The following is a 27,664-nucleotide window of genomic DNA, read 5'->3' as shown; positions in this document are numbered from 1 at the left end:
CTTCTCTTCTCCACCAGCGGACAGCAGCGATACCTAAGCAATACGTAGGCTGCACCCGCGGATGGAAGCATAGTTCTCTCTCACCATCCAAAACGGGGACATTTCTGCTTCATCAATCTGTGTATAATATTCCTCCTCCTCCTCCTGAAACCTCACGTAATCACGCCGAACGGGCAATTTTTCTTAGGGCCACAAGGCTCACTCATATAATTTTTCTACAAAATTTTTATACGTTTCAATGCTCTTAAAAGCGTTGGAACTTTAACTTGAACCAATTTTTCGTTAAACTGGGCTGCCTCCAGGCCTAGTTACCACTTAAGCCACATTAACCAAAGCGATTAATGGGTTTCACCTGCCATCTTGGTTGGGCATGGCCAATTTTTACTGAGGTACATTAGTACTGTTGGTACACCAATTTTTTTGGGCCCTCACCTACAGTGTAATCATAGCAATTTCTATGTTCTTCGCCTGCACTCATGGTACAGAAAGGTGTGTGGTGTTGGCCTACACTTTAGCTACATAAATGTAACTTGGGCCTTGGCTATACTGCAGCTACTGAAATGGAACTAAGACTGCGCTCCCACTATACTGCTGCTTCGGAATTGTTCCTGGGGCCTGTGTAGGCTGCTACTATTACTTAAATGGAACTTAGACTATGCTCCTCCTATACTGCTGCTTCGGAATTGTTACTGGGGCCTGTCTTGAGTGCTACTATTACTGAAATGGAACTAATACTGTGCTCCCCCTATAATGCTGCTAGTGATATGTTAGTGGGGCCTGTCCTAATGCTACGGCTGAAACGTTACGAATTCTGGGCTCTGCCTATACCGCTGCTAATGGTATGTCTCTGGGGTGTGGAAACAGAGGCTTCCCAAAGACATGATGGCGGCGAGGCCATTTCCCACCAACGCGGTTACTGTTAAGGTGCATATAACCACGGACACGTGGAGAGGACACGTAGTGCCTCAAAAACATCCCCCTCCTCCTCCAACAATGAAAACATTCTTGGCAAATGCCTTTGCATTGGTTCGTCTGGTGGCAGTCCAAGAATTTCACCTTTACCGACACAACAAGAGAGCCCCCCCACCATCCCCCCGCCACGGCCCACTTAATCCTGGCCACATTCCGAAAACCAACAAAATACAACCGTGCTACTAGGTCCGCAGTCACCACCACATTACCACCAACGCGGTTACTGTTAAGGTGCATATTACCAGTCTGACTGGGGCATACAGACACCTTGACAGAATGAATAGTGTGTGGCACATAGGTTCCCCATTGCTATGCCCACGTGTGCAGCTCCTGATGGAGGTGGCACAGGATTGGATTTCTCATTGCTTCTGTACAGCATTGTGGGCTATCGCCCCACCACTTTTAAAGAGGGTCGCTGCCTAGCCGTGCCAACCCTCTGCAGTGTGTGCCTGCAGTTCCTCCTCATGGCAGACGCACTTATAAATAGACATGAGGGTGGTGTGGCATGAGGGCAGCTGAAGGCTGCGCAGGGACAGTTTGGTGTGCGCTGTGGACACTGTGTCGTGCAGGGGGGAGGGGGGTTGGGCAGCATGTAACCCAGGAGAAGTGGCAGCGGAGTGTCATGCAGGCAGTGATTGTGCTTTGTTGTAGCTAGTGTGGTGCTTAGCCAAGGTATGCCATGCTAATGAGGGCTTTTCAGAAGTAAAAGTTGTTGGGAGGGGGGGGGGGCACTCTTGCCGGTATTGTGGCTTAATAGTGGGACCTGTGAACTTGAGATGCAGCCCAACATGTAGCCCCCCCGTTTCTGTGTCGTTCCCATCACTTTCTTGAATTGCCTAGATTTTCACACATGAAAACCTTAGCGAGCATCGGCGAAATACAAAAATGCTCCGGTCGCCCATTGACTTCAATGGGGTTCGTTACTCGAAACGAACCCTCGAGCATCGCGATAAATTCGTCTCGAGTAACGAGCACCCGAGCATTTTGGTGCTCGCTCATCTCTAGACATGACAATTAAAATCTTTCAATAGACATTACTGTAGGCCACAGTTAATTAATGTCAGGTTGAAAGTGCAGTCCTGTCTGCAGACAGCATGGTAATACCAGTAGAGCATGAGAAGCTGAGTAGATTAATATTTAGTCTTGTGGTAAACGATTCTGTAGAACTTGGAATTTATTGATCTAAATCTCTGTTCATTCTGGCTTTAGGAGTCCAGTGGGCGGTCCAATCAGTGATTGACGGCTATCTCTGTATGCACAGTCATTTAAGGAAGGTTGCCAATTGTTGAGTAGGGCCGCCCACTAGACTCATAAATCCGAAATGAGCAGGGTTTTACATCAATAAATACAAGTTATACAGAATCTTTTCCCACAAAACTATATATTAATCTCTTCTGTTTGACCTGCACTATAAGATGCTGGCTGAAGATTGGACTGCACGTTCAATGTAACAAGTTCCCTTTAACCCACTTAGGACCAAGCACTGTAAATTTACGGCGCTTGGCCCTGGGCTTTAACAAAATTAAAGTTACCACTAGACATTTACTTATTCTAACCATACAAAGTAGCATTGGAAACCAATGCCAAGCCTGGCACAGCTCGCTCTAATGTGCTTCAGCTCATATAACATTAGCTGCTGATCCTTTAGATGGAATTGTAGCAAACTTGGGGAATTTTGCAAGATATCGCCATGCAGTTTATTTTATTAAGACTTTTCATTGCTATGGAAACTAACTTGTCACCTAAAACAAATTTATATTTATAAGATGCTGAGCATGGTCATACATACAATATAACATACTTAGATTCAGCTTCCCCGCAAGTGACGGTAATAAGATGTTGGTGAAAACCTAAACCACAGCGATTACTGATTGGAAACAAAAAAATAAATGCTGAACTAAGAATAATAAAATATACACTCGATAATTTACAATTAATCATGCAGTATGTTCAATGCTTTGTTCAGTTTCCTTCCTTCTATGCATTAAAGGGGTTGTCCAGGCTTTAGAAACTGATGGTCTATCCTCATGATAGGCTATCAATATCTGATTGGTGGGGGCCCATCACCCAGGATCTCCACCGATCAGCTGATTGATAGTGCTGTGGTGCTCATTCAAGCCCCACAGCTTCTTACATCTGAGTATGATCCTGTAAATGCTCAGAATGCCATATATATTATAGCGGATGTTCCAAGAGCTACAGAATTGTCCAATTGAAGTAAACAAGGGGTGTAAGAGAAGAAGCAAAACTCTAGACTGAATGGGTGCATTAACTGTCCATCACTCCACGTGGCAGGAGCATTTATATTAGTGGGCTAGCCTTACCACAGATGACAGAGTGGCTATTATTTGACAGCTGCTCTCTTCAACCCCCTCTATAACCATGATAAACGCCCATTAGAAGAAAAACATAGGAAGAGCTCCTGAGAGCCAAAGCTTTTTGATATTTGTGTGTTGGACATAAAAAAAAACAGACAACATACGGAACCATAAGATTTAATGAAGCAACAGACACTGTTTTTCATCATGTGTCCTATCCTTAGGGCTTCTTCAAACGCGCATCTTTGCACATACAATATGCAGAGAATAGAGCCCATTGTTTTCAATTGGGTCATTCTCGCTTCTGTGCTTGCATTTTGCTTGCAAACACCCCCACTGCTACATGCTCTATTTTGGTGTGCATGTATGCACCAAAGAAGTCTATAAAGGTGCGTAAATGCACACCTGATACCTCAGCAATTGTACAATGAGCTGCACAATTTTGCCATGAAATCAACACACTGGGGACTAATTAAGGCGGCACAGCCTTCTAAATTACGTGATGTGAGCAGTCTCCGGCAGCTGAAAAAAATACAATAAAAAGTGCAGATACACTTGCGATACCACAACATTCACTGTGCTAAAAGTTGCGCTACCAAATGCAATTTTGCGCTTACGCTGGTGTTGAGAAGCCTTTAAATGGACAAGAATTAGGATATGCAAATGCTCGTCAATGTGCATCGGGACAGCCCCCGAGCAGGTGTCCATGTGGTGTCCGATGGGAATTCCACCCAAGCCTCTTGAGCGCAACTCAGGCACATAAGTATACATCGGACCTTAAAATAGTAAGCCTGAGGTGCTATTCATGGCATCAAAATACTGGGATCCCTAATATTTGGGTTAGCCATACGAGGAAAGCTATAGATCGGAATAGGATGACTTTGGCACATACGAGTTAGCATCAGAGCCCTTCTCTTCAGCTGTATACGAAACAGTGGACTGTGTTTCCAAGCCTCTGGTGAGCCAGCATTGTTAGGTAATAGCTGCAAAGTAACAAGGATTCAGAGCATCACTCATGATTTACAGCGCTATTCTATTTTGTAGAATGACTATTTGCTGGTTAAAAGAAGCTGTACTGGATAGACGAAAATGGCGAACGTTGATCCATAGGGTGACCCAGAGTCGGCAACGCTAATCATTAATTATGAGATAATGCAGAGTCGGCAACGACTGAATGGCTAATCATCATCATTTTGCAGCAATGTGTTATAGAATAGTTAAATGTGAAGTGTTTTGCATAAGATTGCTTTGTGTGGTAAACCTCCCATCTCTGATTCCTGATACAGGGACTGGCATTATAAGATGCCAGGTGAATGGCAGCAGTAATTCAGAGAGTCCTGCTCTGTCTTCACTGATTGAGGGTCCAGAGCCCTTGCATCTTGCAGGCAAAATATGTTCTGCATCATTGTTCCCGTGCACTCAGTACCTCATACTGCTCACTACCATGCAAGGGATGGGAACCTTGGACATAAAGTGTTCCCATCCCAAGTATGGCAACATGTAATGTAAGACACCTGCCACCAGGCAAGTAGGAAGGTGCAGAGCATCGCTCTGCATGTACGACAGGCGCGTGAGTGTGACTCAGTAGCGTTCCTCTGTGCGGTGATCCTAATTATGGACGGCTGCACAGGAAAAGCCTGTAGTGTGAACTGGTACCTGCTCAGAACTATTGTAGGGCTCTCTCTCTCTATCTCTGATGGTGGGATCCAGTCCATTCACATGCACACTCCACACGCTAAGGTATATCGCTCCTCTTCCTCCATCTTCACCTACATGGAAGCTGAAGATGCTTCCATGTGACTCTGTGTTAGACTCTTCCAGCAGACAAGATGGAACATAGGTTGAAGATGAAGACTCACTCCTTTCCTGCTCTCAAGCACTGCTATTTATACCTTCACTCATACCACATGACATGACAGATTGATACATTTACAAGCAGACAATGATTTTAGCAGAGTTAGGCCGCCTGCAGATGGGCGGGTCGGATCCGGCGGCGAGGATTCTCGCCGCGGGACCCGAGCGCCTGCAGAGAGCAGCGCGTACTCACCTGCGCCCCGCAGCTCCAGCTATTTCATGTGCCAGCTGCCGGGCAGCCGGCGCATGCGCAGACCGGAGCCGGCGGCGGGTTAGTGACGTTTCAGAAATAGGACATGCCGCGGTTTGTTTGCCGCGCAGGATTTTGTGCGACCAAACCGCGGCCGCCTGCATAGGATTGCGTTTGTTACCGCAATCCTATGCAGGCTTCCAGTGGCGGAAATCCCGTGCTAAATCCCACCGTGGAATTTCCGCCCATGTGCAGGCGCCCTTAACCTCTCAAGCACCGCAGCTGTGCAACACACACACTAGATATGACAGGACAAGCTTTGCACAGTGCATCTGCATAGGACAATACATGTATGACATTTATAGAGGGGACCACGATGGTGTTCTGGGCCACTACATATTTGCTTCCTAAATTCAAAATCAAACAACTTTATAAATAGTCTTCAGCAGATATAGTCTGCGCAATGTCTTTATATAGATGACTGTGCTGCTGCTATATGGTACATCCAACATCACACTGCCCCTGACTGCTGACTCAGGCTTTTCTTCACCTGCTCACTCTGCTCTCCCACTCACTTCACTCACAACAGCAGGGAGGGGCGGCGGATGTACATAACAAAGTACAGAGGAAGGGGAAGAGCCAGGTGTGATCACACAGGCAGCATCAGTATACAGAGAAGACCCACAACAGAATCACACACACAGAAAGCATCAGTGTAGAGAGAAGAGAAGACCCACAACAGAATCACACACACAGAAAGCATCAGTGTAGAGAGAACCCACTGCAGAGTCTGCAGGGGGAGGCAGGAGGAAACAAATAAAATCTTCCATATCACAGGTACCTTTGAGATTCACTATTGTATGTAGGCCTTCAGCATTTTTGACACCTGCATTTTTTCAAAAGCTAGCACATACCTGAAAAAATAAAATGTGCTTCTGCCATTCAAATTCTTTTCAAATTCCACACTGCTGTTAGCTGCTATGTGATGCTTTGTCAGTATAGATGCAATGTCTCTGAGGTCTAGTATATCCAAGGTCCCAAGAGGGATAGTATATAAGATAAAAAAAAGTACTGTAGTATATAGGAATTTATCTTTTGCAGGAATTTTAAAGTTTGTGGAAATGTCTGATTCTCTAACTTTGCCCAATTTAATATGAGTTTCTTTTTCAGGTGTATTGATGGCAGCACATTGTTACATGTAGCAGCCTACTATGGAGAAGAAGAATGCACCGAGGTAAAACAATATCCTCAAATATGCTGTTATTTTTATTGTGAAGTTGCACCTCATTCATCAAACATATTTAATGAGTTTCTTTACAGTATTAAAAATATTTCTTCTCGACTCAAACGTGAAGACATAGGTAGTTAGGGCGTTTATTCAGAAAGCAAAGATCTACAGATGGATTTTTCTTTAGCTTTACTCTTAATGCGATGTAACACTTTGAATTACTTTTGCAATGGGTTTTGTTTTACATTTGCTGCATTTGTATGTTGCTATTTCCAAGAACCTTGCACAGAAGGGCTGGCTTAGTTTTTGCCTGTGCCTATAACATGGAGGGCGTGAATGGGAGCTGGATGAGTCCATATTTAATGGCTTCCATCTAGTAGTGGATAAAGATTCTTGCTTTGCACAATAGAACCTTTTACACACAAAAAAAACATTATTTTTAGGAATGTTTTGTTTTTTTGTTTTTTTTGAAAGACCAAAACTTTTTCATTTTCTTTTAGACTCTTTTGAAATTACAAGTTGATACAGATGTATTGGACTATAAGGGAGCAACACCTCTGCAACGATCTAGGCATGCAAAAACTATGCAGGTATTTATCAGGAACTGAATCAATGTTTGGGGTATTTATTCTATTAATCTCCAACCAGGCAGAGGCCCCTTGGCAGTTGCTCCTTTGGCTTTTACTATAATCTTGTCCTGCTTAGTTTTTTTTTTAGTATTAGGCCTCCTTCACATGGGCGACAAAATTGCGTGATTTTGTCACGTTGCTACAATGCTACAAATCGCATGTATGAGAAGCCCATGCTTTCCCATGGGTTCCTTCACACATGCGATGTCTTGCAGCATATAACAACCCGACACAAAAACCTCACGCGCGACTCGTGAGTTTTTGTAGCCCATGTTTCTCCATGGAGCCTTCCTCTCTGTTGCATCGCATCGCACGAAAACGTGATTTTCGAGCGGTGCGATGCAACTTTAACAGTAGGAAATCCTACTGTCAAAGCCAGATCTAAGCCCTAGCTGCAGAAAAAAACCCAAACACATACATCACCTTAGAAGCACTGTTAGCTCAGCTGCATCTTCTCCCTGGTCCTGGCACTGTTTCTCTTCTTCATCTTCTGGCCGGGGATTGAAAAATCCCCGCCTCCTGGAAGCGATGGCTGAACCAATCACAGCCATTCGTCGAGCACTGGCTGTGATTGGCTAAGCATCAACCAATCACAGCCAGCGCTTCCAGGAGGCGGGGATTTTTAAATCCCCAGCCAGAACATGAAAAAGAGAAACAGTGTCGGGCCCCAGGGAGAAGCTGCGGCGGCACCGCAGACAGCACAGGAGAGGTGATCTATACTTTTTTTTTCTTTGGGGTAGGGGTTATATTTCATGCTCCCCCCCCCCCCCACCCAAGAATCCTCGCATAGGATGCTACAAAATTACGGTATTGCCGCGAGAAGACACAGCGATATCACGCAGATCAGCAATGTGATATTGTGGAGATTTTCTCACTGCCATGCCATGTTGCCTGTGTGAAGGAGGCCTTAATGTTGCTTGTCTGTACATTGGCTTAATTAGGCCTCATTCACACGGGCTACAAAATCATCCCTATGTTTTGTAGCCTGAAAGAACCCATTGGAAACCATGGGCTTCACATACATGCATTTTGTAGCGAGATTTTGTAAGTCCATGTGAACGAGGCGTAAATGGAATCTGTCAGTCTGTAGATGTTGTCCAAACAGCAGCTTGGGCAGCCTATCAGTGCTATAACAAAAGGGAGATGTTTCTCCCTCGGCATTCAGCATTAAATGTCACAGCACATGCGCAGTCAAGCACATCACGTGGTCTGGCGCTGATGCTGTGACATAACACCATACCCGCACGTGTGCCCTGAGCTCGTTGTCACTGTCAGCAGCATGACCGTGCGCCTCTTTGAGGAGGGGCCTCTGGATCCTCAGTACTGGACTTTAAAGTGTTCCTTCTATGAAACATCTTAACCAAGTGCCTCACATTAACAGGAATTCAGGTTCTTTCTTCCCATTCATAACCCCGTCAATAAACAAGATACTGTAAAGAGTTATGAACCCAGCGAGAATCACAAATTTTTTGTACCTCAAACTATAATGTGCCATCAACAAGAACTGGTGGAGGAGGAAGCTTACCATGGATCGGAGAAAAATATTTTTTAAGCAAAGGCTAATAGAAACATTTGTAATTTTAAAAGATTGAGGAATCTGCAGTCCAAAAGAAGAATGATTAAGTACTTCGATAGGGGCTCAATTTGAAAAGGAGAAGTTTTAACTTAGCATTTTTAGTAGAAAGCCACACTTTCTCTCCTACCAGAAAATTAGAACCTTCAGACCTCCTCCTATAATCGTCCATTTTGTACCTTGAAATTGAACAGTTATTATTATTCTGAACCTCCTTCCATACAGAAAAAACATTCTCCAAAACAAGGATAAAACTAGAGATGAGCGAACCTACTCGTTTAGAGCGTTTTTGCACTTGAGCACTGCTTTTTCCGAGTAACTGACTACTCGGACGAAAAGATTCGGGGGGGGGGGGGGCCAGGGGTGAGCGGGGGGTTGCAGTGGGGGGGGGGAGAGAGAGAGGGAGCTCCCCCCTGTTCCCCGCTGCACTGCTACCCCCGCTCCACCACGCTGCCCCCCGGCGCCCCCCGAATCTTTTTGTCCGAGTAGTCAGTTACTCGGAAAAAGCGGTGCTCGAGTGCAGAAACTCCCAAAACGAGTAAGTTCACTCATCTCTAGATGAAACCCATTATTGCAAAAGAACTGTGAAATGCCTGTTAACTGAAGAGGACGATTGTTCAATGCAAATTCTGCTAAAGACAAGAAAAAATAATAATCCTCCTCATTATTGGACACAAAACACCACAAGCATTGCTCCAGGCTTTGATTTAGTTTTTCTGTTTGTCCATTAGTCCCTGGATAGTACAGGGAAGAGAATGGGAAGTGGACATTAACACGAGCACATAAAGAGCACCAAAATTTAGATGCAAACTGAATCCCTCTAATGGAAACTATGCTGGTAAACCATGTAATTTAACAATATTAACACTGAAAAATTTGGCTAATTTCTTTGCATTTGTAAAGGCCCATTTACACGGAGCAATAATCGCTCAAAAATCGCTAAAAAGCGATCGTTTGAGTGATAATCGTTGCGTCTTAACGCACGTCCATCGTGCACTTTTCATGCAATGCTAGCTTATTGTTAAATTCAGTCCAACCTAAAAATCGTCCTTCAGCCTTATCAGCAGTTCTCCACGGGGAGTGCTGATAGCATTGGAGAACAAAGGAACTGAATGCAGATAAGAGCCCTTTGGCTATTAACTGCTCTCAGCTAAAGGCTTCATTTGCACACTTAAATGCTCTTAAAGGGGTTGTCCCGCAGAAGCAAGTGCAGTTATGCACTTCTGTATGGCCATATTAATGCACTTTGTAATATACATTGTGCATTAAATATTGGCCATACAGAAGTTATACACTTACCCCCTCCGGTGCTGGCGTCCCCGTCTCCATGGCGACGACTGAAGCCTTCTTCTCTGGTCGCCGCAACAGTCACGCTTGCGCAGATAAGAATCCTCTTCTGGAGGCCCGGGCTCACAAGCTGCGTCCTGGCTCCTCCCCCTTCTCAGCGTCATCGCATAGCTCCGCCCCCGTGGCATGGTGCCGATCAGCCAATGAGGTGGCTGTAATCGGCAGTGGAGCTCAGACTGGAGAAGAACATCCACGGTGCACCATGGGAGAAGAACCGCAGTGCACTATGGGAGAAGACCAGTGGTGCACCTTGGGAAATGACAGCGGCCATCTTGGAAGAAGATTTTTATAACTTCATGAAACAGCTTCATGGTGAGTAGAAACGCTCTTAAAAAACGATTTACATGGGTAGTTTGTAATGCTTGCTTAACATGGGGGACTGGAGTGTGAAAATTTTTTCGTTTTGGCCGCGGGACAACCCCTTTAAATAGCTACTTAAAGGTTTATGCAAAATGATCACTCCGTGTAAATGAGCCTTAAGACTAGATAGAGCAACAAGATTATACATTTTACTAAAATGGACAACAACAACACAAATTAGAGCATTTCTTTCAGAACCATGGAGGCCCGTAATGAAATCCGCAGACAAATGCATCCAAGGTCTCTCCAGAACTGGTAAAGATACTATCTCCCCATTTAGAGTTCCAGTCGATGATGGCGTTATATAGTTTAAACCATGGCAAGCACAGAACAATGTGAGTGAGCAAGGAGATGTGATTGTTCTCAGCAAGAGAAATCAAGTCATCCTGTAGATACAATATCTTTACATATAAAGTTATCATTTCCTCATGAAATGGCTAAATCTTAACATGTACCTCCGGAACACAGAACATAATGTGTCTTTGTGACAAGTCAATAGTGGATACAGAAATCTGAAAAGTTAGAGGCACAACTCTTAAGCATGAGTCAGAAGCAAATTGAAAGTGACAGGAACATTGCAGTTAGTCGTTGTCAATTCAGCTGGGAGGATGAGCTTGGACGATGGTAACCAAGCAACCTATAGGCCAAGTGGACCATCCTCAAAATATGCCAGGCCTATCAGTTTTCCGACTGTGGGCATTTGGGGACAACCAGACGATTTCAACAATATAAACATAAGCCTTCCTCAAACCATCTCTGTCTATGGTAGTTATTTCCCCTAGAAACGGTTCCTATTTGCATTGGTTCCTCAGAACCCTCAGGGGCAGGCAAGGTAGATGTAGGGGGGTAATTCAAAAAATACCGTCTCCCAACTCTCTTTCGAATGTGGTAATCAATTCTAATAGCTAAGGCCATAGCCTCTTCCATAGTGCTGGATGTTGAATACAGAATCATCAAGTCCTTAACCTTACTTGACAATCTCTGACAAAACTGACTCCTCAGACGTGTATCGTTCCACTGAGCATTGTTAGCCCAGCGAAGAAATTTAATGCAATAATCTTCTACTGGATGTTTACCCTGCTAAAGGGTAAAAACTCTACTTTCAGCCAAGGCAACCTGATCTGGATCATCATATAGAAGACCTAAAGCCAGGAAAAAGTTGTCCACTGCCATTTGTGCATTAGAAGTGGGTGGCAGGCAGAACATCCATGCTTGTGAGCAGCGGTGTGCGTAGCCTTTCTGCATCCCCTGCCAAAAAAAAAATATATATATATATGGACAGACTTGTCGAGGCGCTATTCCTTGTGCTTTTTTGGCTCACTGTGGAGCAATTTTCTTTCCTCCAGCCGTCTTCTTGCTGAAGATTTTGTATACAACTAAGTAGTGACGAAGGGTGGCGCTGTACTCCCTGGTAAAGTTATTGTCAAGTAGTTAAAAAAAAGCAATAGAAAATTGTCTTGAAATGAAAGAAAAAACTCTAGCATGCTGCTTGGTGATGCCAGTAAGTATGGCAGGTAACCACCGAGGACAGTGATTGGCTGCAATAGTCGTGTTCTGTTACAGTCCATCTGCACTGGCAGCCTCTAAGCAAAGATCTGTGGCAGCCACCGCTGGATCGGAAGGAGACCGAAGAAGTGAGTGCTGTTTTATTTATTTATTTTTTTTAATTCTAGGTCATTTTCTGCTTTTTTTTCTTTTACAAACTAGTGGACAACTTTTTAAAGTCTATATTTACACGTGACAGATTTGATGTAGGCCTGCATCAAAATCCTAACTAAATCCATGTCAAAATCCACATATAATGAAAACAAAGATCTGGTACCGTGTTAGCCAGTAGAGCAAAATGTGATTGTTCTCAGCAAGAGAAATTACGTAATCTTGTAGATATGATACCTTTTAATGGCTAACAAAAATACATGATGTAATAATAGCGAGCTTGCGAAGCAACGCAGGGTTCTTCTTCAGGCTTATGGATTGGATCTGAAGAGGCATGGATATTTATACACACTTATAACATACATACTTATGACAAGGCACAGATATGGTTGTGATTGGTTCGCACTTAAAAGGAATTCTGCAACAGCAAACAAACTTTTTTTGTCTAGGCACTGATAGCGGAGTGAAAGTTTTATGGTCCCTAAATTACTGTTGGAGGGGGGAAAAGTCAGCAGGCTTGAATTGCTACAAGAGATACACAAACATTATTAGCTAAACACTGATAAGGGAGTGAAAGTTAATGGTCCCTGAATTACTGTTGATGGGGGTCTTATCTGTATAATAAAAAATGTCTCATACTTCCCATTCACGCATAAATCCTGGGGAATAATTTAACCCAGTATTCAGCGTGTCAAAGGTTGTTATCAATTTATATTCCCAAATTCTTCTGTGGTTTTGTGACTTGAAACCACCCTTCAATATCAAAACTCTCATATCTCCTATGTTATGTCCATGGTTAGAGAAGTGCTCGGCCACAGGTAATTCTCTTTTTCTGTCTGTTCTGTGTGTTCTCTTTGAACACAGAAAAAGAGAATTACCTGTGGCCGAGCACTTCTCTAACCATGGACATAACATAGGAGATATGAGAGTTTTGATATTGAAGGGTGGTTTCAAGTCACAAAACCACAGAAGAATTTGGGAATATAAATTGATAACAACCTTTGACACGCTGAATACTGGGTTAAATTATTCCTCAGGATTTATGCGTGAATGGGAAGTGTGAGACATTTATTATACAGATAAGACCCCCATCAACAGTAATTCAGGGACCATTAACTTTCACTCCCTTATCAGTGTTTAGCTAATAATGTTTGTGTATCTCTTGTAGCAATTCAAGCCTGCTGACTTTTCCCCCCTCCAACAGTAATTTAGGGACCATAAAACTTTCACTCCGCTATCAGTGCCTAGACAAAAAAAGTTTGTTTGCTGTTGCAGAATTCCTTTTACGTGCGAACCAATCACAACCATATCTGTGCCTTGTCATAAGTATGTATGTTATAAGTGTGTATAAATATGCATGCCTCTTCAGATCCAATCCATAAGCCTGAAGAAGAACCCTGCGTTGGTTCGGAAGCTCGCTATTATTACATCATGTATTTTTGTTAGCCATTAAAAGGTATCATATCTACAAGATTACGTTGTTTCTCTTACTGAGAACAATCACAAAATCCACATATAACACGCAGATTTCACCCCTTCATTTAAAAATGTGATATATGTACTGAGCATCTGCAGCAAAAAGTGACTTGCTTTAAAATCCGCACTGCGTGTCAATTTACGGTGTGGATTTTTTCAGCAACGTGTGAATGAGATTTCTCGAAGTTTTGTAGGTTTTGCTACTACTGTAATGCGCTGTGAGTTTTCTGATGCAGAAAATGTACAACATATTCGCCACATGTGAACATACTCAAGGAGACCTACCATGTCTATAGGGAGACCTACCATGGGTTTCAGGAACAATGAAAGGGTTAGTGGCCACATTGCTGGAGTCCTTGAGCAGTGAAAGGCACATCCCTGGTGGCATAAGGCTGGGAAGAGGTTAATAGGCATAACTCTGGTGGTCTACAGCAGATAAAGGATTAATGGCCTACCAATGGTAATGATGTAGAAAAGTAGGGGGTTAATAGGGTAAACCTTTGGTGGTCTAGAGCAGAGAACATTAGAACGGGCACATGTCTCAGTTGCCGCCTCTCAGTTACTTCCCTGTATAAGAGGAAATAACTACAATTTCCAGCATGTTCAGGACAGTATGGGTTAACTATGAGGAAATTATAGGAGAAGAATATAAGATGTGGGACTACAAGTCCCAGCATATCCATGTTGTTATCTTATAATGGAAAGTCGGAAGCTATAAGAGGAGAGAACTACAACTTCCAGCAAATCCATCATCACAGGACCTTCACTCTCTACTATGCATTTCAGCCCCTCATAACAGGTTCTTTCAGTGATTCTCTCCACATCACTGCAGGTCCTTAACCTCTTCACTTCTCCTGTCTACCGCACTGCCTTCCTTCTCCACTAGGTGGCACCATCTGAAGTAGTAGGCTCATCTTAACCTAAAGTACAATTTACAGGCTTCCTGGAAAGTAACAAAATTGTTACCATTACTAGAAAACTACTCTGGTACATCCAGGCAGCTCAGCCGGCCTATCAGTGCTATCACAGAAGGGGGATGTTTCTCCCTTGGTTGCGCTGGAAAGGGCATCAACTGCACAGCGCTGACGCTGTGACCTCACACCTGACCCACACATGGACCCGGAACCCGTGGGTGCCAATGGTGCCGTGGCAGATTCCTTCTGAATATGTGTGACTGAATTAACAACTGTGTGTTACCATTCGCCTTGTCAATAGAGTATCTCTCTAAACATTCAGACATAAAGCGCTGCGGAATAAGTTGGCGCTATACAAATAAAGATTATTATTATTGTCCAATAACTGATCATGTCAGACTGTGTTAGGGACACACCCTATTGACAAGGGGAATGGAAATGCCAAATTCTCAGTTTATTTATATATTTTCATAAGGAATAAAATAAGAACCCCACAACACCCTTCTAAGAAAAAATACGCTCCAGGATTAAATGAGAGATGCACAAATGTATTGCGTAAAACACACATCAGGAGAAGATGACTGGTCCACTTTAAAGGGATTGTCCTACTTCTAGCTGTTTTACTCCATACATAGCGCAGTGGCCTGGCTTATTACTGTGGGCTGAGTCTTACTGAAGTGAAGTGAATGCAGCCTGCAGTTGAAGTTACCGAGGGGGACTGGATGGAACAGTCTCCCAGTCTGAGATAGGCTCAGGGGTCTGCGGACACAGTCAGCTCTCTGGTGAGGTAGTGTATATGGTGCCATATCACATCATCTGGGCCATTGCCAGTATAGCTGAGCATCTTGCTGAGCAAAATTAAAGTGTTCACAAGAAACTTGGCTTAGTAAAATAGTAACATAGTATGTAAGGCCGAATGAAGACAATGCCCATCTAGTTCAGCCTGTTTATCCTCCTGTGTTGTTGATCCAGAGGAAGGCAAAAACCCCCAAGAGTCAGGAGCCAATTAGCACTTTTGGGGGAAAATGCCTTCCCAACTCCCTAATGGCAATCAGACTGTTCCCTGGATCAACCCCTAATAGTTCCTACCTGCCTGTATACCCGGATTAACAAAAAACCTAAGATTTATATCCTGTAATATCCTTCGGCTCTAGAAAGGCATCAAGTCCCCTTTTAAACTCCTCTATGGATTTTTCCACCACCACATCCTCAGGCAGAGAGTTCCACAGTCTCACTGCTCTTACAGTAAAGAAACCTTTTCTGTGTTGGTGATGAAACCTGCATTCTTCTAGACGTAGTGGATGCCCTCTTGTTACCGTCGCAGTCCTGGGTATAAACAGATCCTGGGAGAGATCCTTGTATTGTCCCCTCATGTATTTATACATAGTTATTTGATCACCCCTTAGCCGTCTTTTTTCTAGAGTAAATAATCCCAAATTTGTTAGCCTCTCTGGGTATTCCAGTCCCTTCATTCCATGTATTAGTTTAGTTGCCTTTTTTTGAACCCCATCCAGCACTGTAACATGTTTCATGAGCACCGGTGACCAGAACTGTACACAGTATTCCATGTGGGGCCTGACAAGTGCCTTATATAGTGGGAGGATAATGTTCTCGTCCCTCGCCCCTATACCTCTTTTAATGCACCCCAAGACTTTATTAGCTTTTGCAGCAGCTGACTGGCATTGGTTACTCCAGTTTAGTCTACAATCCACTAGTACCCCTAGGTCTTTTTCCATATCACTTTTCCCTAGCAGTACCCCATTAAGTGAATATTGGTGACATCCGTTTTTGCTGCCCATGTGCATAACCTTACATTTATCAACATTGAACTTCATTTGCCATTTTTCTGCCCAAGCCCCCAGCTTATCTAGGTCCTTTTGTAGCCGTACATTGTCCTCCGTTGCATTGATTATATTGTATAATTTTGTGTCATCTGCAAATATTAATATTTTACTGTGCAGCCCCTCTATCAGGTCATTAATAAATATATTAAACAGAATGGGGCCTAATACTGAACCCTGTGGCACCCCGCTAGTGATGGTGGCCCAATCAGAGTATGAACCATTTATTACCACCCTCTGCTTTCTATCTCTGAGCCAATTCTTTACCCAGTTACACACATTTTCACCCAATCCGAGCTGCCTCATTTTGTATATTAGTCTACTATGTGGCATGGTGTCAAATGCTTTAGAGAAGTCCAGATATACGAGATCAATAGACTCTCCCAGGTCCAGTCTAGAGCTTACTCCATCGTAGAAGCTGATCAGATTGGTCTGACATGATCAACCCTTCATGAACCCGTGCTGGTGAGGAGTTATTCTGTTGTTCTCCTTCAGGTATTTTTCGATGGCATCTCTCAGAAACCCCTCGAATATTTTTCGCATTACTGAAGTGAGACTTACTGGCCTGTAGTTACCAGGCTCACTTTTGGTCCCCTTTTTGTAAATTGGAACCACGTTTGCAATGCGCCAATCCAATGGTACAACCCCGGTCTTGATAGTATCCACAAATATTGGCAAGCATTGGACAAAGTCACAATCTGACTGCACCTTACCAGTTTATTCAACAGAACTAAATGAACTATGCAACAGATAGGTTTAGGCTGCAGTCAGAAGGGAGGGGCAGGAGGATACTGGGAATCTTTGTTTCTTTCAGTTCATGCGTTAACCTGTTCTATAGGCCTAGCCTTTCCTCTGATGGTGGTGGAACCACTGCACTATAACTCTGCTGCATCACAACAACCTGGCTCCTCTCTTGCTGCACTTTATATAGCCCTTCTGTGTGATCTCCAGCATTTCCCTCCGATGCACTCAACACCAGAAATGTACTTAAAGAGGAAACATTGTCTTTACATCCCACAAGTGTGACGCAAAAATCTTAAACATTGATAACCAACCTTATATAACCAACTTAGGAATTTAACTCCACTGCCTCCTTACTACACATTACCAGCCCAATCCACTGCACAATGTATGTCTCTCTCTCTGCTTCCTGCAGCAAAACAGCTAGAAGTAGATCAAGCTGTAGCGTCTGCTACCACGTGCGGACAAAATTAATCTCCCAGGACAAACACATGGGGACTGTTAACACCACAGAACCCAAAAAGCAAACAGAAAGTGGAAAACAAGAAACTAAAGTAAATGGGAACTCTCCCTATAGGGTTCTAAAAGATGTAATAATCCCTGCCTAAATAATGAGTGGATCGTCCTGATAAGGACGCACTCACGCTGGAACCTGGGGTACTCGCTCACCTTAACCTGACAATACCAAAAAACCCTATCCAGTTGCACACACTCCACCATAACACAAAACATAAGATCTAACTTGAATGATTGCAGCAAACCCAGGAAGCCAAAGCACCAGATGAGTGACTGGACACAGCTATGCTCTCTAGCAGGTCCAGACTAAAGAGAACAATTGATTATCACAGCTCTAAATCTGAGGAGGGATTACAAACTCTCCCAATTAATCCCTAGGTCACTATACCAGAAACCCAGACAAAACCCATTCCATCTATAATCCAGGACAGAAGTGCACAGAGAACTCAGACCCACAGCTAAGTAGCTCATACTGACATAACACAACCCCTTTAACGTTTAGGAGTACAATCAGCTGAAACTAAGCATTTAATACATTTTTTAATTTGTTATGCGATGTAACTTGGTTGTGAGTTTTCAAAGGAACTAAGTGATAAACTATGTTATGCCTAGTGTAGGGTATAAGCAGGTGGTGGTTGGCTGAGGGATTCTCTCTTTAGTGTCCTTGGACTCCCGGTGTCACAAGCCACCACCTCGGGCCCCTGAACTACGAGTAACACATGGTATAGGTTTTCTAAATCTTTAATATTTATTGTAATTAATTCTGTCACGCCTTTTTCTTCTGATTGTAGATGTTATTAAATTATGGCGCTGATGTGAATTGGAAAGATGACGATGGCAATACAACTTTGCATATGGTGTGCTATGGAGAACCAGGACAGCCAACAAGGATGGATTGTTTACAGCTATTGGTGAGTAGACATTTAGGAAAAATAGAAAATAATGCTTAGCAAAGAAGAAAATTGTCAAAGTATAAATAAGTGAAAATATGACTGTTTCTTCTTTGTAAATAATAATCCCACAGAAGATTTAGGATGCCCGTCATTGCCATGAACTAATCAATATATTCGTTCTTTAAAGTATTGGATCTTTTTCTTTTTCTTACTTTCTAGTCTTTGGCCAAATAAGGACACATTCACACCTGTGCCTGCAGTTACTGTCTATTTCCATTGGTTGGCTCTGTCCTTGGTGCTGAACAATGAAAATATCCCAACTGGCAGAACCAACACAAGCGAACCGACCCAATTGACTATAATGGGGTCTGTCTGGCTTCTGGATTCTGGATTTTTATGGAACCTCCAACACAGGTGTGAACCCAGCCTTAGTAAATTTCCTGCTTATAAATCACTATAGATCATTTATGATGCTTAGCTGTAACATTTACTAAGGATAGTGTATGGCTTGGACAATGCCTTTCCATATGTCTTATTAAGGCATGAAAATCTATTAGCGGAGGGGGGAATGGAATGGGTCCCATTCCTGCAGTAGACATCCCTCACTTTTTGTAGATCATAAATCCCTTTCAAATATGATAGATCACAAAGAAGCCACACACAGATATGACAGATCATGTAGAACCACACTAGTCTGAACTGCTACTTTAGTAAAGGGTTTAGTGCACAGTACTATATGCAGAACATATTACTCTGCCGCTACCAGCTGGGAGTAACATGCAGGGAGCCTGAAGGCCATATATGGCTAGTTAGGAAGCACTGAGCTTAGGCAAAGAACAGTGTCCAATGGGCACCAGTAATATCTGTTTTCCCCTAGAGCCACTTGCTTCCCCCCCTGCTGCTCTACTCCAAGGAACCTGTAATCTGAAAACTAATAGTCCAATTAATAAAGCCCCATATACCTCACAACTAAAATATGTAAAGAGCACGTTAGAAAAGAAACACTAATCCGATATATAGCACATACACACATATGTAACACTAACAGCAATGTCTGATTATGTAATAAATGCTGCTAAAGCATTCACCAGGATATAACCAATTCATACTTATATGATGATTATTACATTATTTCTGACTATTTACTAAGTTCTATGTTAGATTAATTTCACAGTGTTAACTCATTTGATGATCTTGAGAGGGTTGTGTCTTTTAATTCATGCATAGTCCATGCGGTACTAGGGAATTAAAAGCCTTAATGTGATGTTTTTATACAATAATAGCCATAAAATAGACAAATTCAATGTTCACCAATATAGATATCACATGTACCCATTATATTATTATATCACAAGACGTTTTGTGTTAGACTAATGAGGGAGAGGAGTTGTACTCGCTGGTTCTACTGCACTTCTATTCTGTCAGTAAGATCATGCTGCTTTATCCATGGGTAGCATGATTTTGTGAAGGCCCCATGATCTCTAATAAATTAATCCTAAAGCCAGGCCATGTTTTAGAGAAAATGTATTATTCTCACTGTCTTCAAGTTATAATGGATAAAACTAGAATAGAGAGGCAGAAAGTGGGACAGATTAATCACAATGGTATGATTAATCACCCTGTATGATAAAAGTGGCGCATGTTGCTAGACACTTTTCTCCATATTACTCTAACTCCTGTCTGGCATACTTTATCATAGTATATTGCATTAAAAGCATGTCACATGTCATTAGTAAATTGACAGGCCCTAGTTTGTGTCTTGCAGACAGATTCCCTTAAATAATTAAAACATTTTAAAGTAGAAAAAAAATAAAATGTGCAGTGTCTCATCCGAGGAGTGGGCCCACAGCCGAGGAGACAGCAGGGTAGAGAAAGGCCTTTTCATGGGGCTCTACCATCTCCTCCCCTGGGGGTAGCTCAAGACCCAACCAAGGTGCCACTGGGAAAGATCAAGGGGATAGTAACCGGAGGTTACCTGTGGTCCAATTGTCACTAGTGACGCCACCTTTTCGTCCTCTGTGGCGGATCTCCCAGATGTAATAAAGTAGTCCACACAGAGGGCATTTTTCTGAACGAGAACCGGGAATGGTCGATTCTGTTTTTTTACTTCAACACTTATGTGCAAATAAAACCGTCTTTGTACAGTAGCCAATTATCGGGATGCAGCAAGGAGGATTCTCAGGGCATTTGTATAACCCACAGTCTAAGTTATCTGTGCGATTTCGCTCCCTGCAAACTCTCTGTCTCCTGCCATACACTCATGTTTCTCTCACTTAGTAGTGAGTTTCCATTCCTCCAGATGCATGCGGTACCAATACTGCACACCCACACGTTTCCATCATGTCCGGGCTTTCACTCTCTGTACACATGGAAGCCATAAGTAGTCTTTTGGCAGGACCAAGCCCTGGCGGGAACAGCAGACCACCTCTCCGACTCTGCCATGGCTCTCTCTGTCTCCCCTTGACTGACGTTCATTTTCGTTGACTTATGTTGGCTCTCTCTCATTGCATTCAGCAAACACATATATACCACGATGACACACGACACATACAAAACGTTACATTTTCAGACAGGACATAAAATACAAGACATTAACCCATTCAGTCCCGTAGTCATGCAATACTCATAAACCTAATGCATTCCACAAACAAGTTACTGGCATGAGACAGACACAGAACATTAGGGAGGGGTCCTGTTAACTCTGGGCCACTACAAATGTCTGCTCTCCTGTACCTCCTAATTCATCTGTGAGGTTGGTATGTTCTTCATAGGCTGCACCAAATTTCCATATCAAACTCCTAGAACCCATAGTTTGTTGAGGGGCTGAATGGAAAATGTGGAGAATGTAATGTGCAAAATGCCTGTATCCATCTATCTATCTCATATCTATCTGTCTGTCCATATATTTCATATGTCTGTCTATCTATCTATCTATCTATCTAATATGTATCTATCTGCTCGTCTCTCTGTCCATCTATCTGTTTATCTATCTACTCGCCTGTCCATTTATCTCATATCTATCTCATATCTGTCTATCTGTCCATCTCTTGTCTATCTGTCTGTCTATCTGACATCTGTCCATCTATTTCATGTCTGTCTATCTATCTAAAATCTATCTATCTGTCCATCTGTCCATCTATGTCTGTCTGTCTATCTCATATTTATCTATCTCTCATATCTATCTATCTCTCATATCTATCTATCTCATATCTATCTATCTATTTATGTCACATCTCTATCTGTCTGTCTGTCTATCTTAAATATTTCATTATGGGGTATTGTAACACTGTAACCATTACAAAGTACAGTTTGGTACAGACTACCATATAAATATAACCATATATCTAAATGACAATTAATATCAGATGACATAAAAATGCATCCCTTTATCTTCTTAGATATTATATTTCCTCCCTTCCAGAGATGTACATTCTATAAGTTTAAGCATGAGTATGTATTTTTTCCTTTTTTTGTAAAGTATATGCTGCAATGAGTGACCAGAAGATATTTAATATATCACATGCAATTATCGTGTGCTGATGTGAAAATCACTTGCGCAGTGAAACACCAATGGGAAATATTAGCCTTGCTGTTCCACTAAGTCGCTCCACAGTCGGTTTTCTTTGACAGATTTAATTCTAATCTTTTTCATTACCAAACGGTACAATAGTTCAGTGGGTTACAGAGTAGCGGCTGTTCGGCTCCTAAGTAGCTGTAAAGAAAGAACTGTAGAGGATACTAAATTTAGAAAACTTAATGTCAGACACTTTTTATTCCTCCAGGATTAAACTAGACGGTGGGAGTTGTGTCTTGAAATAGACAGTGGCCAGTTTTTCTTCTTCCTGAAGTTGTGCAAGAACATGCAGTATAATATATAAGACAGTTGTCTAAATTCCTTTAACAGAAAGAGTCTTCTGTAATAAAATATCTTGCAGGCTGCTGCTTTTCATTTACCCCTCAGATAGCCCCAGATAGCCCCTTCATGCATATTTTGATGTCCCATCCCCACTTGCCAAATACTTCCTGGCTACACTGTCTCTACAAAAGTGGCCATAAGAATTTCTTCTCATGTATTTGGCATTATGGTGTTCTGCTTTGATTTTAAATAACCCCTTCAAACTGTCAGAGCCGAGCCTTGACCCTATGAACATTTAGCTGTGGCTGAACAAACCTTGCTATGGCCACAATAAAGCAACTGTGTAGAATGAACAACCCGTAGTCATTTCACATCCCATTTGGTCTAAACACTTAATGTCATCAGTTACTGTATGGTGATGAAGAGGAGTAGAAAACACTAGGACACAGGCGCAACCCATTGGTGAACAACAGATTCACAAATTACTAGATTCACTTGTGTATTGAACCAGCTATGCTTTATTTGAAACAGTGGATAACACGTTTCGAGGTTCACAGACCTCTTCATCAGACAGCTAGAAAAACACTAGAAGCAATGGTGGTCAAAAATGTACATAAAGTGCAAAGTATATAGTATATAAAAGAAAGAAAACACAAACTATCAAAACTAAATAATTCTAATAATAAAACTGTCATATATAACCAATTGAACATTATAAAATTCCCCAAAATACATAAAAATATAAATAGAAATCAGGTGATTCACATAAGACATTAGACAAATACTATAATCATATATTCAAAATATAGGTACATAAAAAAGTCAAAAAATGGGCGAGTAAAAGGCTGTATAATGTAATTCCTTGGATAGTTATAATGATATGAAGCTGTGCTGTTATACAGCAACATTATATTATTATATTACGGTACTATCACGAGAATCTTCATTATATTCCTATGCAAGAACCTACACTATACAGTCACCTACTCACCTGGTTTTTGTCTTTTATATGTACCTAGCTTTTGAGTATATGATTATATCACTTGTGCATTGCTGTTTGAAATGTTTTTGTTGTGTTTTTGTAATGTACAATCTATATATATAAAGACGAAAGCCCTCACTGACTCACTGACTGACTGACTGACTGACTGACTAACTGACTCGCCAAAAGTTCTCCAACTTCCCGATGTCGTAGAAACATGAAATTTGGCACAAGCATAGATTATCTCCAAAATAGGAAAAGTAATTGGGTCCCAACTCGATTATTCAATTCTAGCGCAAAAGAATTGGCGTCGAAATTTTACGTACATAATCTAAATCTGTCACTTCCCAATGCCATAGAAACTTAAAATTTGGCACGGGCATTGAATATGTCATTAAAAGGAAAAGCTAATGGGTCCCAACTCCATTATTCAATTCTATGCGCAAAAGAATTAGCGTCCAAATTTTACGTGCGGAATGTAATTTTTTCACTTTCCGGTGTCATAGAAACGTGAAATTTGGCACGAGCATTGATTATATCATAAATAGGAAAAGTTAATGGGTCCCAACTCGATTATTTAATTCTAAGCGCAAAAGAATTAGTGTCCAAATTTTACGTATGTAATCTAATTCTCTCACTTCCTGATGTCATTTTATATAAAGGAGACATCGCATGGTTACCTCCCCGTGGTGTTTCCTGGGTAACGCAGAGAACTATGTAAAATGGTGAACATATTTTTTTCCTCAGTATCTCTAAAGTAACCACGACTTCATAAGCTTTTCCATGTGAACACCAGATAAACACCAGTACCAAATTAACTCGGGCAAAGCCGGGTATATCAGCTAGTTGATTATAAATGAGCCTTACAATTTTATGTCAACCTGTCACTCAACGCATACTAATGCTTATATCTGTTTTGACACGAGTTGTCGATTTCTGTTTATTAGTTTTTTATATTTTGATTTTATTGTGATTTTTTTTCTTTTCAACACTACATTTTTTTGCACTTTATATGCATTTTTCACCACTATTATTTTCAGCCATCTGATGAAGAGGTATCTAAACTTTGAAATGTGTTTTCCACTGTTTTCAAATAAACCGTCTTTGGTATCAACTGCCTTATTGTTCACCAATGGATTTCGCCATTGTCCTAGCCTTCTTCTCCACTGTATCATAATACTCAAATGCTTACATGACCTTTGGTCTACTAGTGCACTAGGCTGGCAGCACCGATAGAACTCCATTGCTGGTTTTGTCCCCTTTTCTTGTGGGCTCTGTCCAGTTTTTAGTTCTTCTTTTCAATCAGTTACTGTATATCACCCCTTGGGGTTAGTTATATCCCCCAAAACAGGTGTAGTGTACACAACTTAACTTTACGTTTTACTTTTCCTTTCCTCCATTTAAGAATTAACAGGTACCAAAAAGACCCAGTATGGAGTCCTCGTGTTTACTGGTACTTGGTTTATTAGTCTCTGAGTTACATCAGGACATGTTTTATTATTGAAATATGCTGTTCTAATAAGACGGCAAAAGGCTGCCTGCACAGGACCAGGTCGGATTCCGGATGCGGAATCCTGCACCAGAATCCAACCCAAGGGCCAGGCTGGTGATCTCTGTGTAACTGTCATTCTTCTTTTCTTCTGTGCTGCGGATGTGCCGGCCATCGCACCATCACACATGTGCAGTACAGATTTACCAGTGCCATCACTAGGCGATGATGCGGGTCCTGCGATCCTTCTGCAATGATGATTACGGAAGCAACACAGGACGGCCCCGGATTCTGCAATGCACATATGTCCGTCTGCAGGGGGCCTAACCGATAATAGTAGGAATAATCTCATCATCATAACATTATAAAAACCCTGTTATCCCCTAAACTACCAAAGTGTTTACTTTTAGATCTTAAAGGGGTTCTCCAGAAATAGAGAAGAGTGTATCTACTGTATTTTTGCCAGAGACAGTATCACTCTTATCTATGGCTTTAATCTGGTATTGCAGCCCAGCCCAATTCAAGTGATTAGAACTGAGCTGTAATATAAAAACATCAACTTTTTGTTCTAATTCTACATAACGTAATTACATATTTTTGTAATCAATATAATGTAAGACATAGACAAGAGGAAAATTAAAGGTAGGCTTCCTAAATCCTGTTTAGTCAGTATTTCTTCACTGCCTTCGTAGTACTTCCAGTAATTAGTAGAAATGAAGTCCAAAGACATGCTGCGGTTATTAGTCTACCACCTACTAGATTAGATTCCAGAGAATATTGCTTTCCCGAATAATGGTGAATAATTTAGCTGGTTGAAAATTAAAAGCAATGTTCCATAAAAAAAAAGGGAAATGAAATAAAGAATCATTCAGGGTTTCTGAAGAAGCAGAATGGTTATATAACAGCAGGCTTTGTATTTGAGATATCACTATGATATTTAGAAGGAAAGTCATGATGAACCAAATACCGCTGTAGCGGTTTGGAGCAATACTTTGCTTTTAGTACTGGGTACTCTACATTGTCATCCCAGCATGCAGTTCAATAATTACATTACTACTACTGCCGTATAGATTTATCACCTTACTTGCCATATTTGACACCTTCATACCTGATCTTTTCCTATGTAGGCTATGTTTTATGAATCTTCATATAACATTTTCTAACATACCCATTAGATTATATTTACAGTATTCATCGAAGAAAGCTGTAAAGAAATGAAAAATGTGGTTTTGTCATAGCAACCAAGTTTCTTCTATCTAGTGCAGTTTAGACAAAGCATAAAATAAGATAACTTGCTATCATCCACCCAAAGTTTTGCCTTTATTGAAGTTCTTCTTGTTTGTCTTACATTCTACATATAATTTCCAAGACCATAGTCATAAATATATATGACCGTTTCTAATTTGTCTTTTCCTCTATAGATAAAGGCCCTTTTAGACACAACGATTTTCACTCGAATTGCTCAAAGCCATCTTTTGAGCGATAATCGTTGTGGCTAACTGCACTGATGTTGTGCAGTTTTCATTAAGCCGTTGCTGATCGCTGATCTTTCAGCATGCTGAAAGATCAGCGATCAGTTATCAGGGATTCACAGCAGGATACAGCTGATACTACTGTTTCAGCTGTATCGCACTCCCTGAAGACAGGTGAGGTATGAAGAACAGAGCGGTCCAGCTCTGTCTCCATACCCCGCTCGGAGCACTTGGCTGCATAACAGCCGGGCGCTCCAAGCAGAGAACAGCTGGATGCAGAAGACAAGTGGAGACACCCTGCCTGTCTTCTGCATCCTCCGCTGGGAGTGCAAGGTGATCGTTCAACGTTTGAGCAATCACCTTGCGCTGTAAAAAGATTTTTTGAGCGATAATCGTTGTTTCTAAACCAGCCTTTATACATCTCTTTAATTCATTTACACAATATGAGATGTATAGTTATTTAATGTCTTAGACATGCAAAACACATTGAAGGACATTATCATGAGCTAGAGACAATAGACAGCATTAGCATCATATAATATACGGGCTCACTAGTTTACCGGTGTATACAGTAGGTGGAATATGCATCTCAAAACCGTTTTACATGACAGGACATAACAATCAGAGGCCTGAAGTCTATAATTTATTATGTTTATTATATATGCTTATAGATATGCTTCACATGTTGTACATCAAAACCATCACCAACATCACCATAGAGATTTGTTCTACGTACCTCTTGTTTACAGTTAAAAAACAAATATATATTTTATTTTTGTGTACTTCAAAAAAAAAACTTTCCAATGAGTGGTATAATCAAATCAATATGTAAATATATTTAGATGAAATCCAACCAGAAACTATTTTTCCTTAAGAATTTAACATACAGTTTTAATATATTTGATTATACTGCTTTTTGCTTTACACCCAAATTACATTTTACATTCCAAAACATAAAATTTCTAAGGGTTCTTTCACTTGGGCCCATTTCAGGTCAATTGATGATATATCAAGTTAATTAGCACTTGATTAAAAGGCCTTCACATAGACCAATGCAAACTAGAGAACCAATGATCACTAATACACATTCATTACTGTTGGCAGCACATTTCCTGTTTGTATAGGGAGATGTGCTGCCAAGAACAATGATTTTTGTGGTAAAACAAGTCTGTAAAACAAGCATCTGCTCATTTGTCAGCTGTTTGCTTCCCTGTTTACTCGCAGCAATAATTGAGTGTTCATACAAATGTTTTTTTGGCCGATTGTTGGCTGTGTAAAGGATAGAGATGAGCGAACTTGTTCGTCCGAGCTTGATATTCGTGCGAATATTAGGGTGTTCGGGATGTTCGTTATTCAT

At 41.6% G+C, this 27,664-nt stretch overlaps 1 protein-coding gene across 1 annotated transcript in view; it reads left to right on the top strand.

Annotated features, from left to right (window-relative positions):
* Positions 1–27,664, top strand: part of LOC136610026 (serine/threonine-protein kinase TNNI3K-like) — a 57,008-nt gene that overhangs the window by 8,407 nt on the left and 20,937 nt on the right. Inside the window, exons 2-3 of the mRNA XM_066589296.1 lie at positions 6,505–6,568; positions 18,407–18,526. Coding sequence (XP_066445393.1) covers positions 6,505–6,568; positions 18,407–18,526 — 184 coding nt within the window. The remainder of the gene's footprint in view (positions 1–6,504; positions 6,569–18,406; positions 18,527–27,664) is intronic.

Source organism: Eleutherodactylus coqui, chromosome 2 (assembly GCF_035609145.1).
Source record: "Eleutherodactylus coqui strain aEleCoq1 chromosome 2, aEleCoq1.hap1, whole genome shotgun sequence".
NCBI classification, from domain to species: domain Eukaryota; kingdom Metazoa; phylum Chordata; class Amphibia; order Anura; family Eleutherodactylidae; genus Eleutherodactylus; species Eleutherodactylus coqui.
The sequence above is the reverse complement of the archived record's forward strand: the minus strand, read 5'-3'. Positions and strand labels throughout refer to the sequence as shown.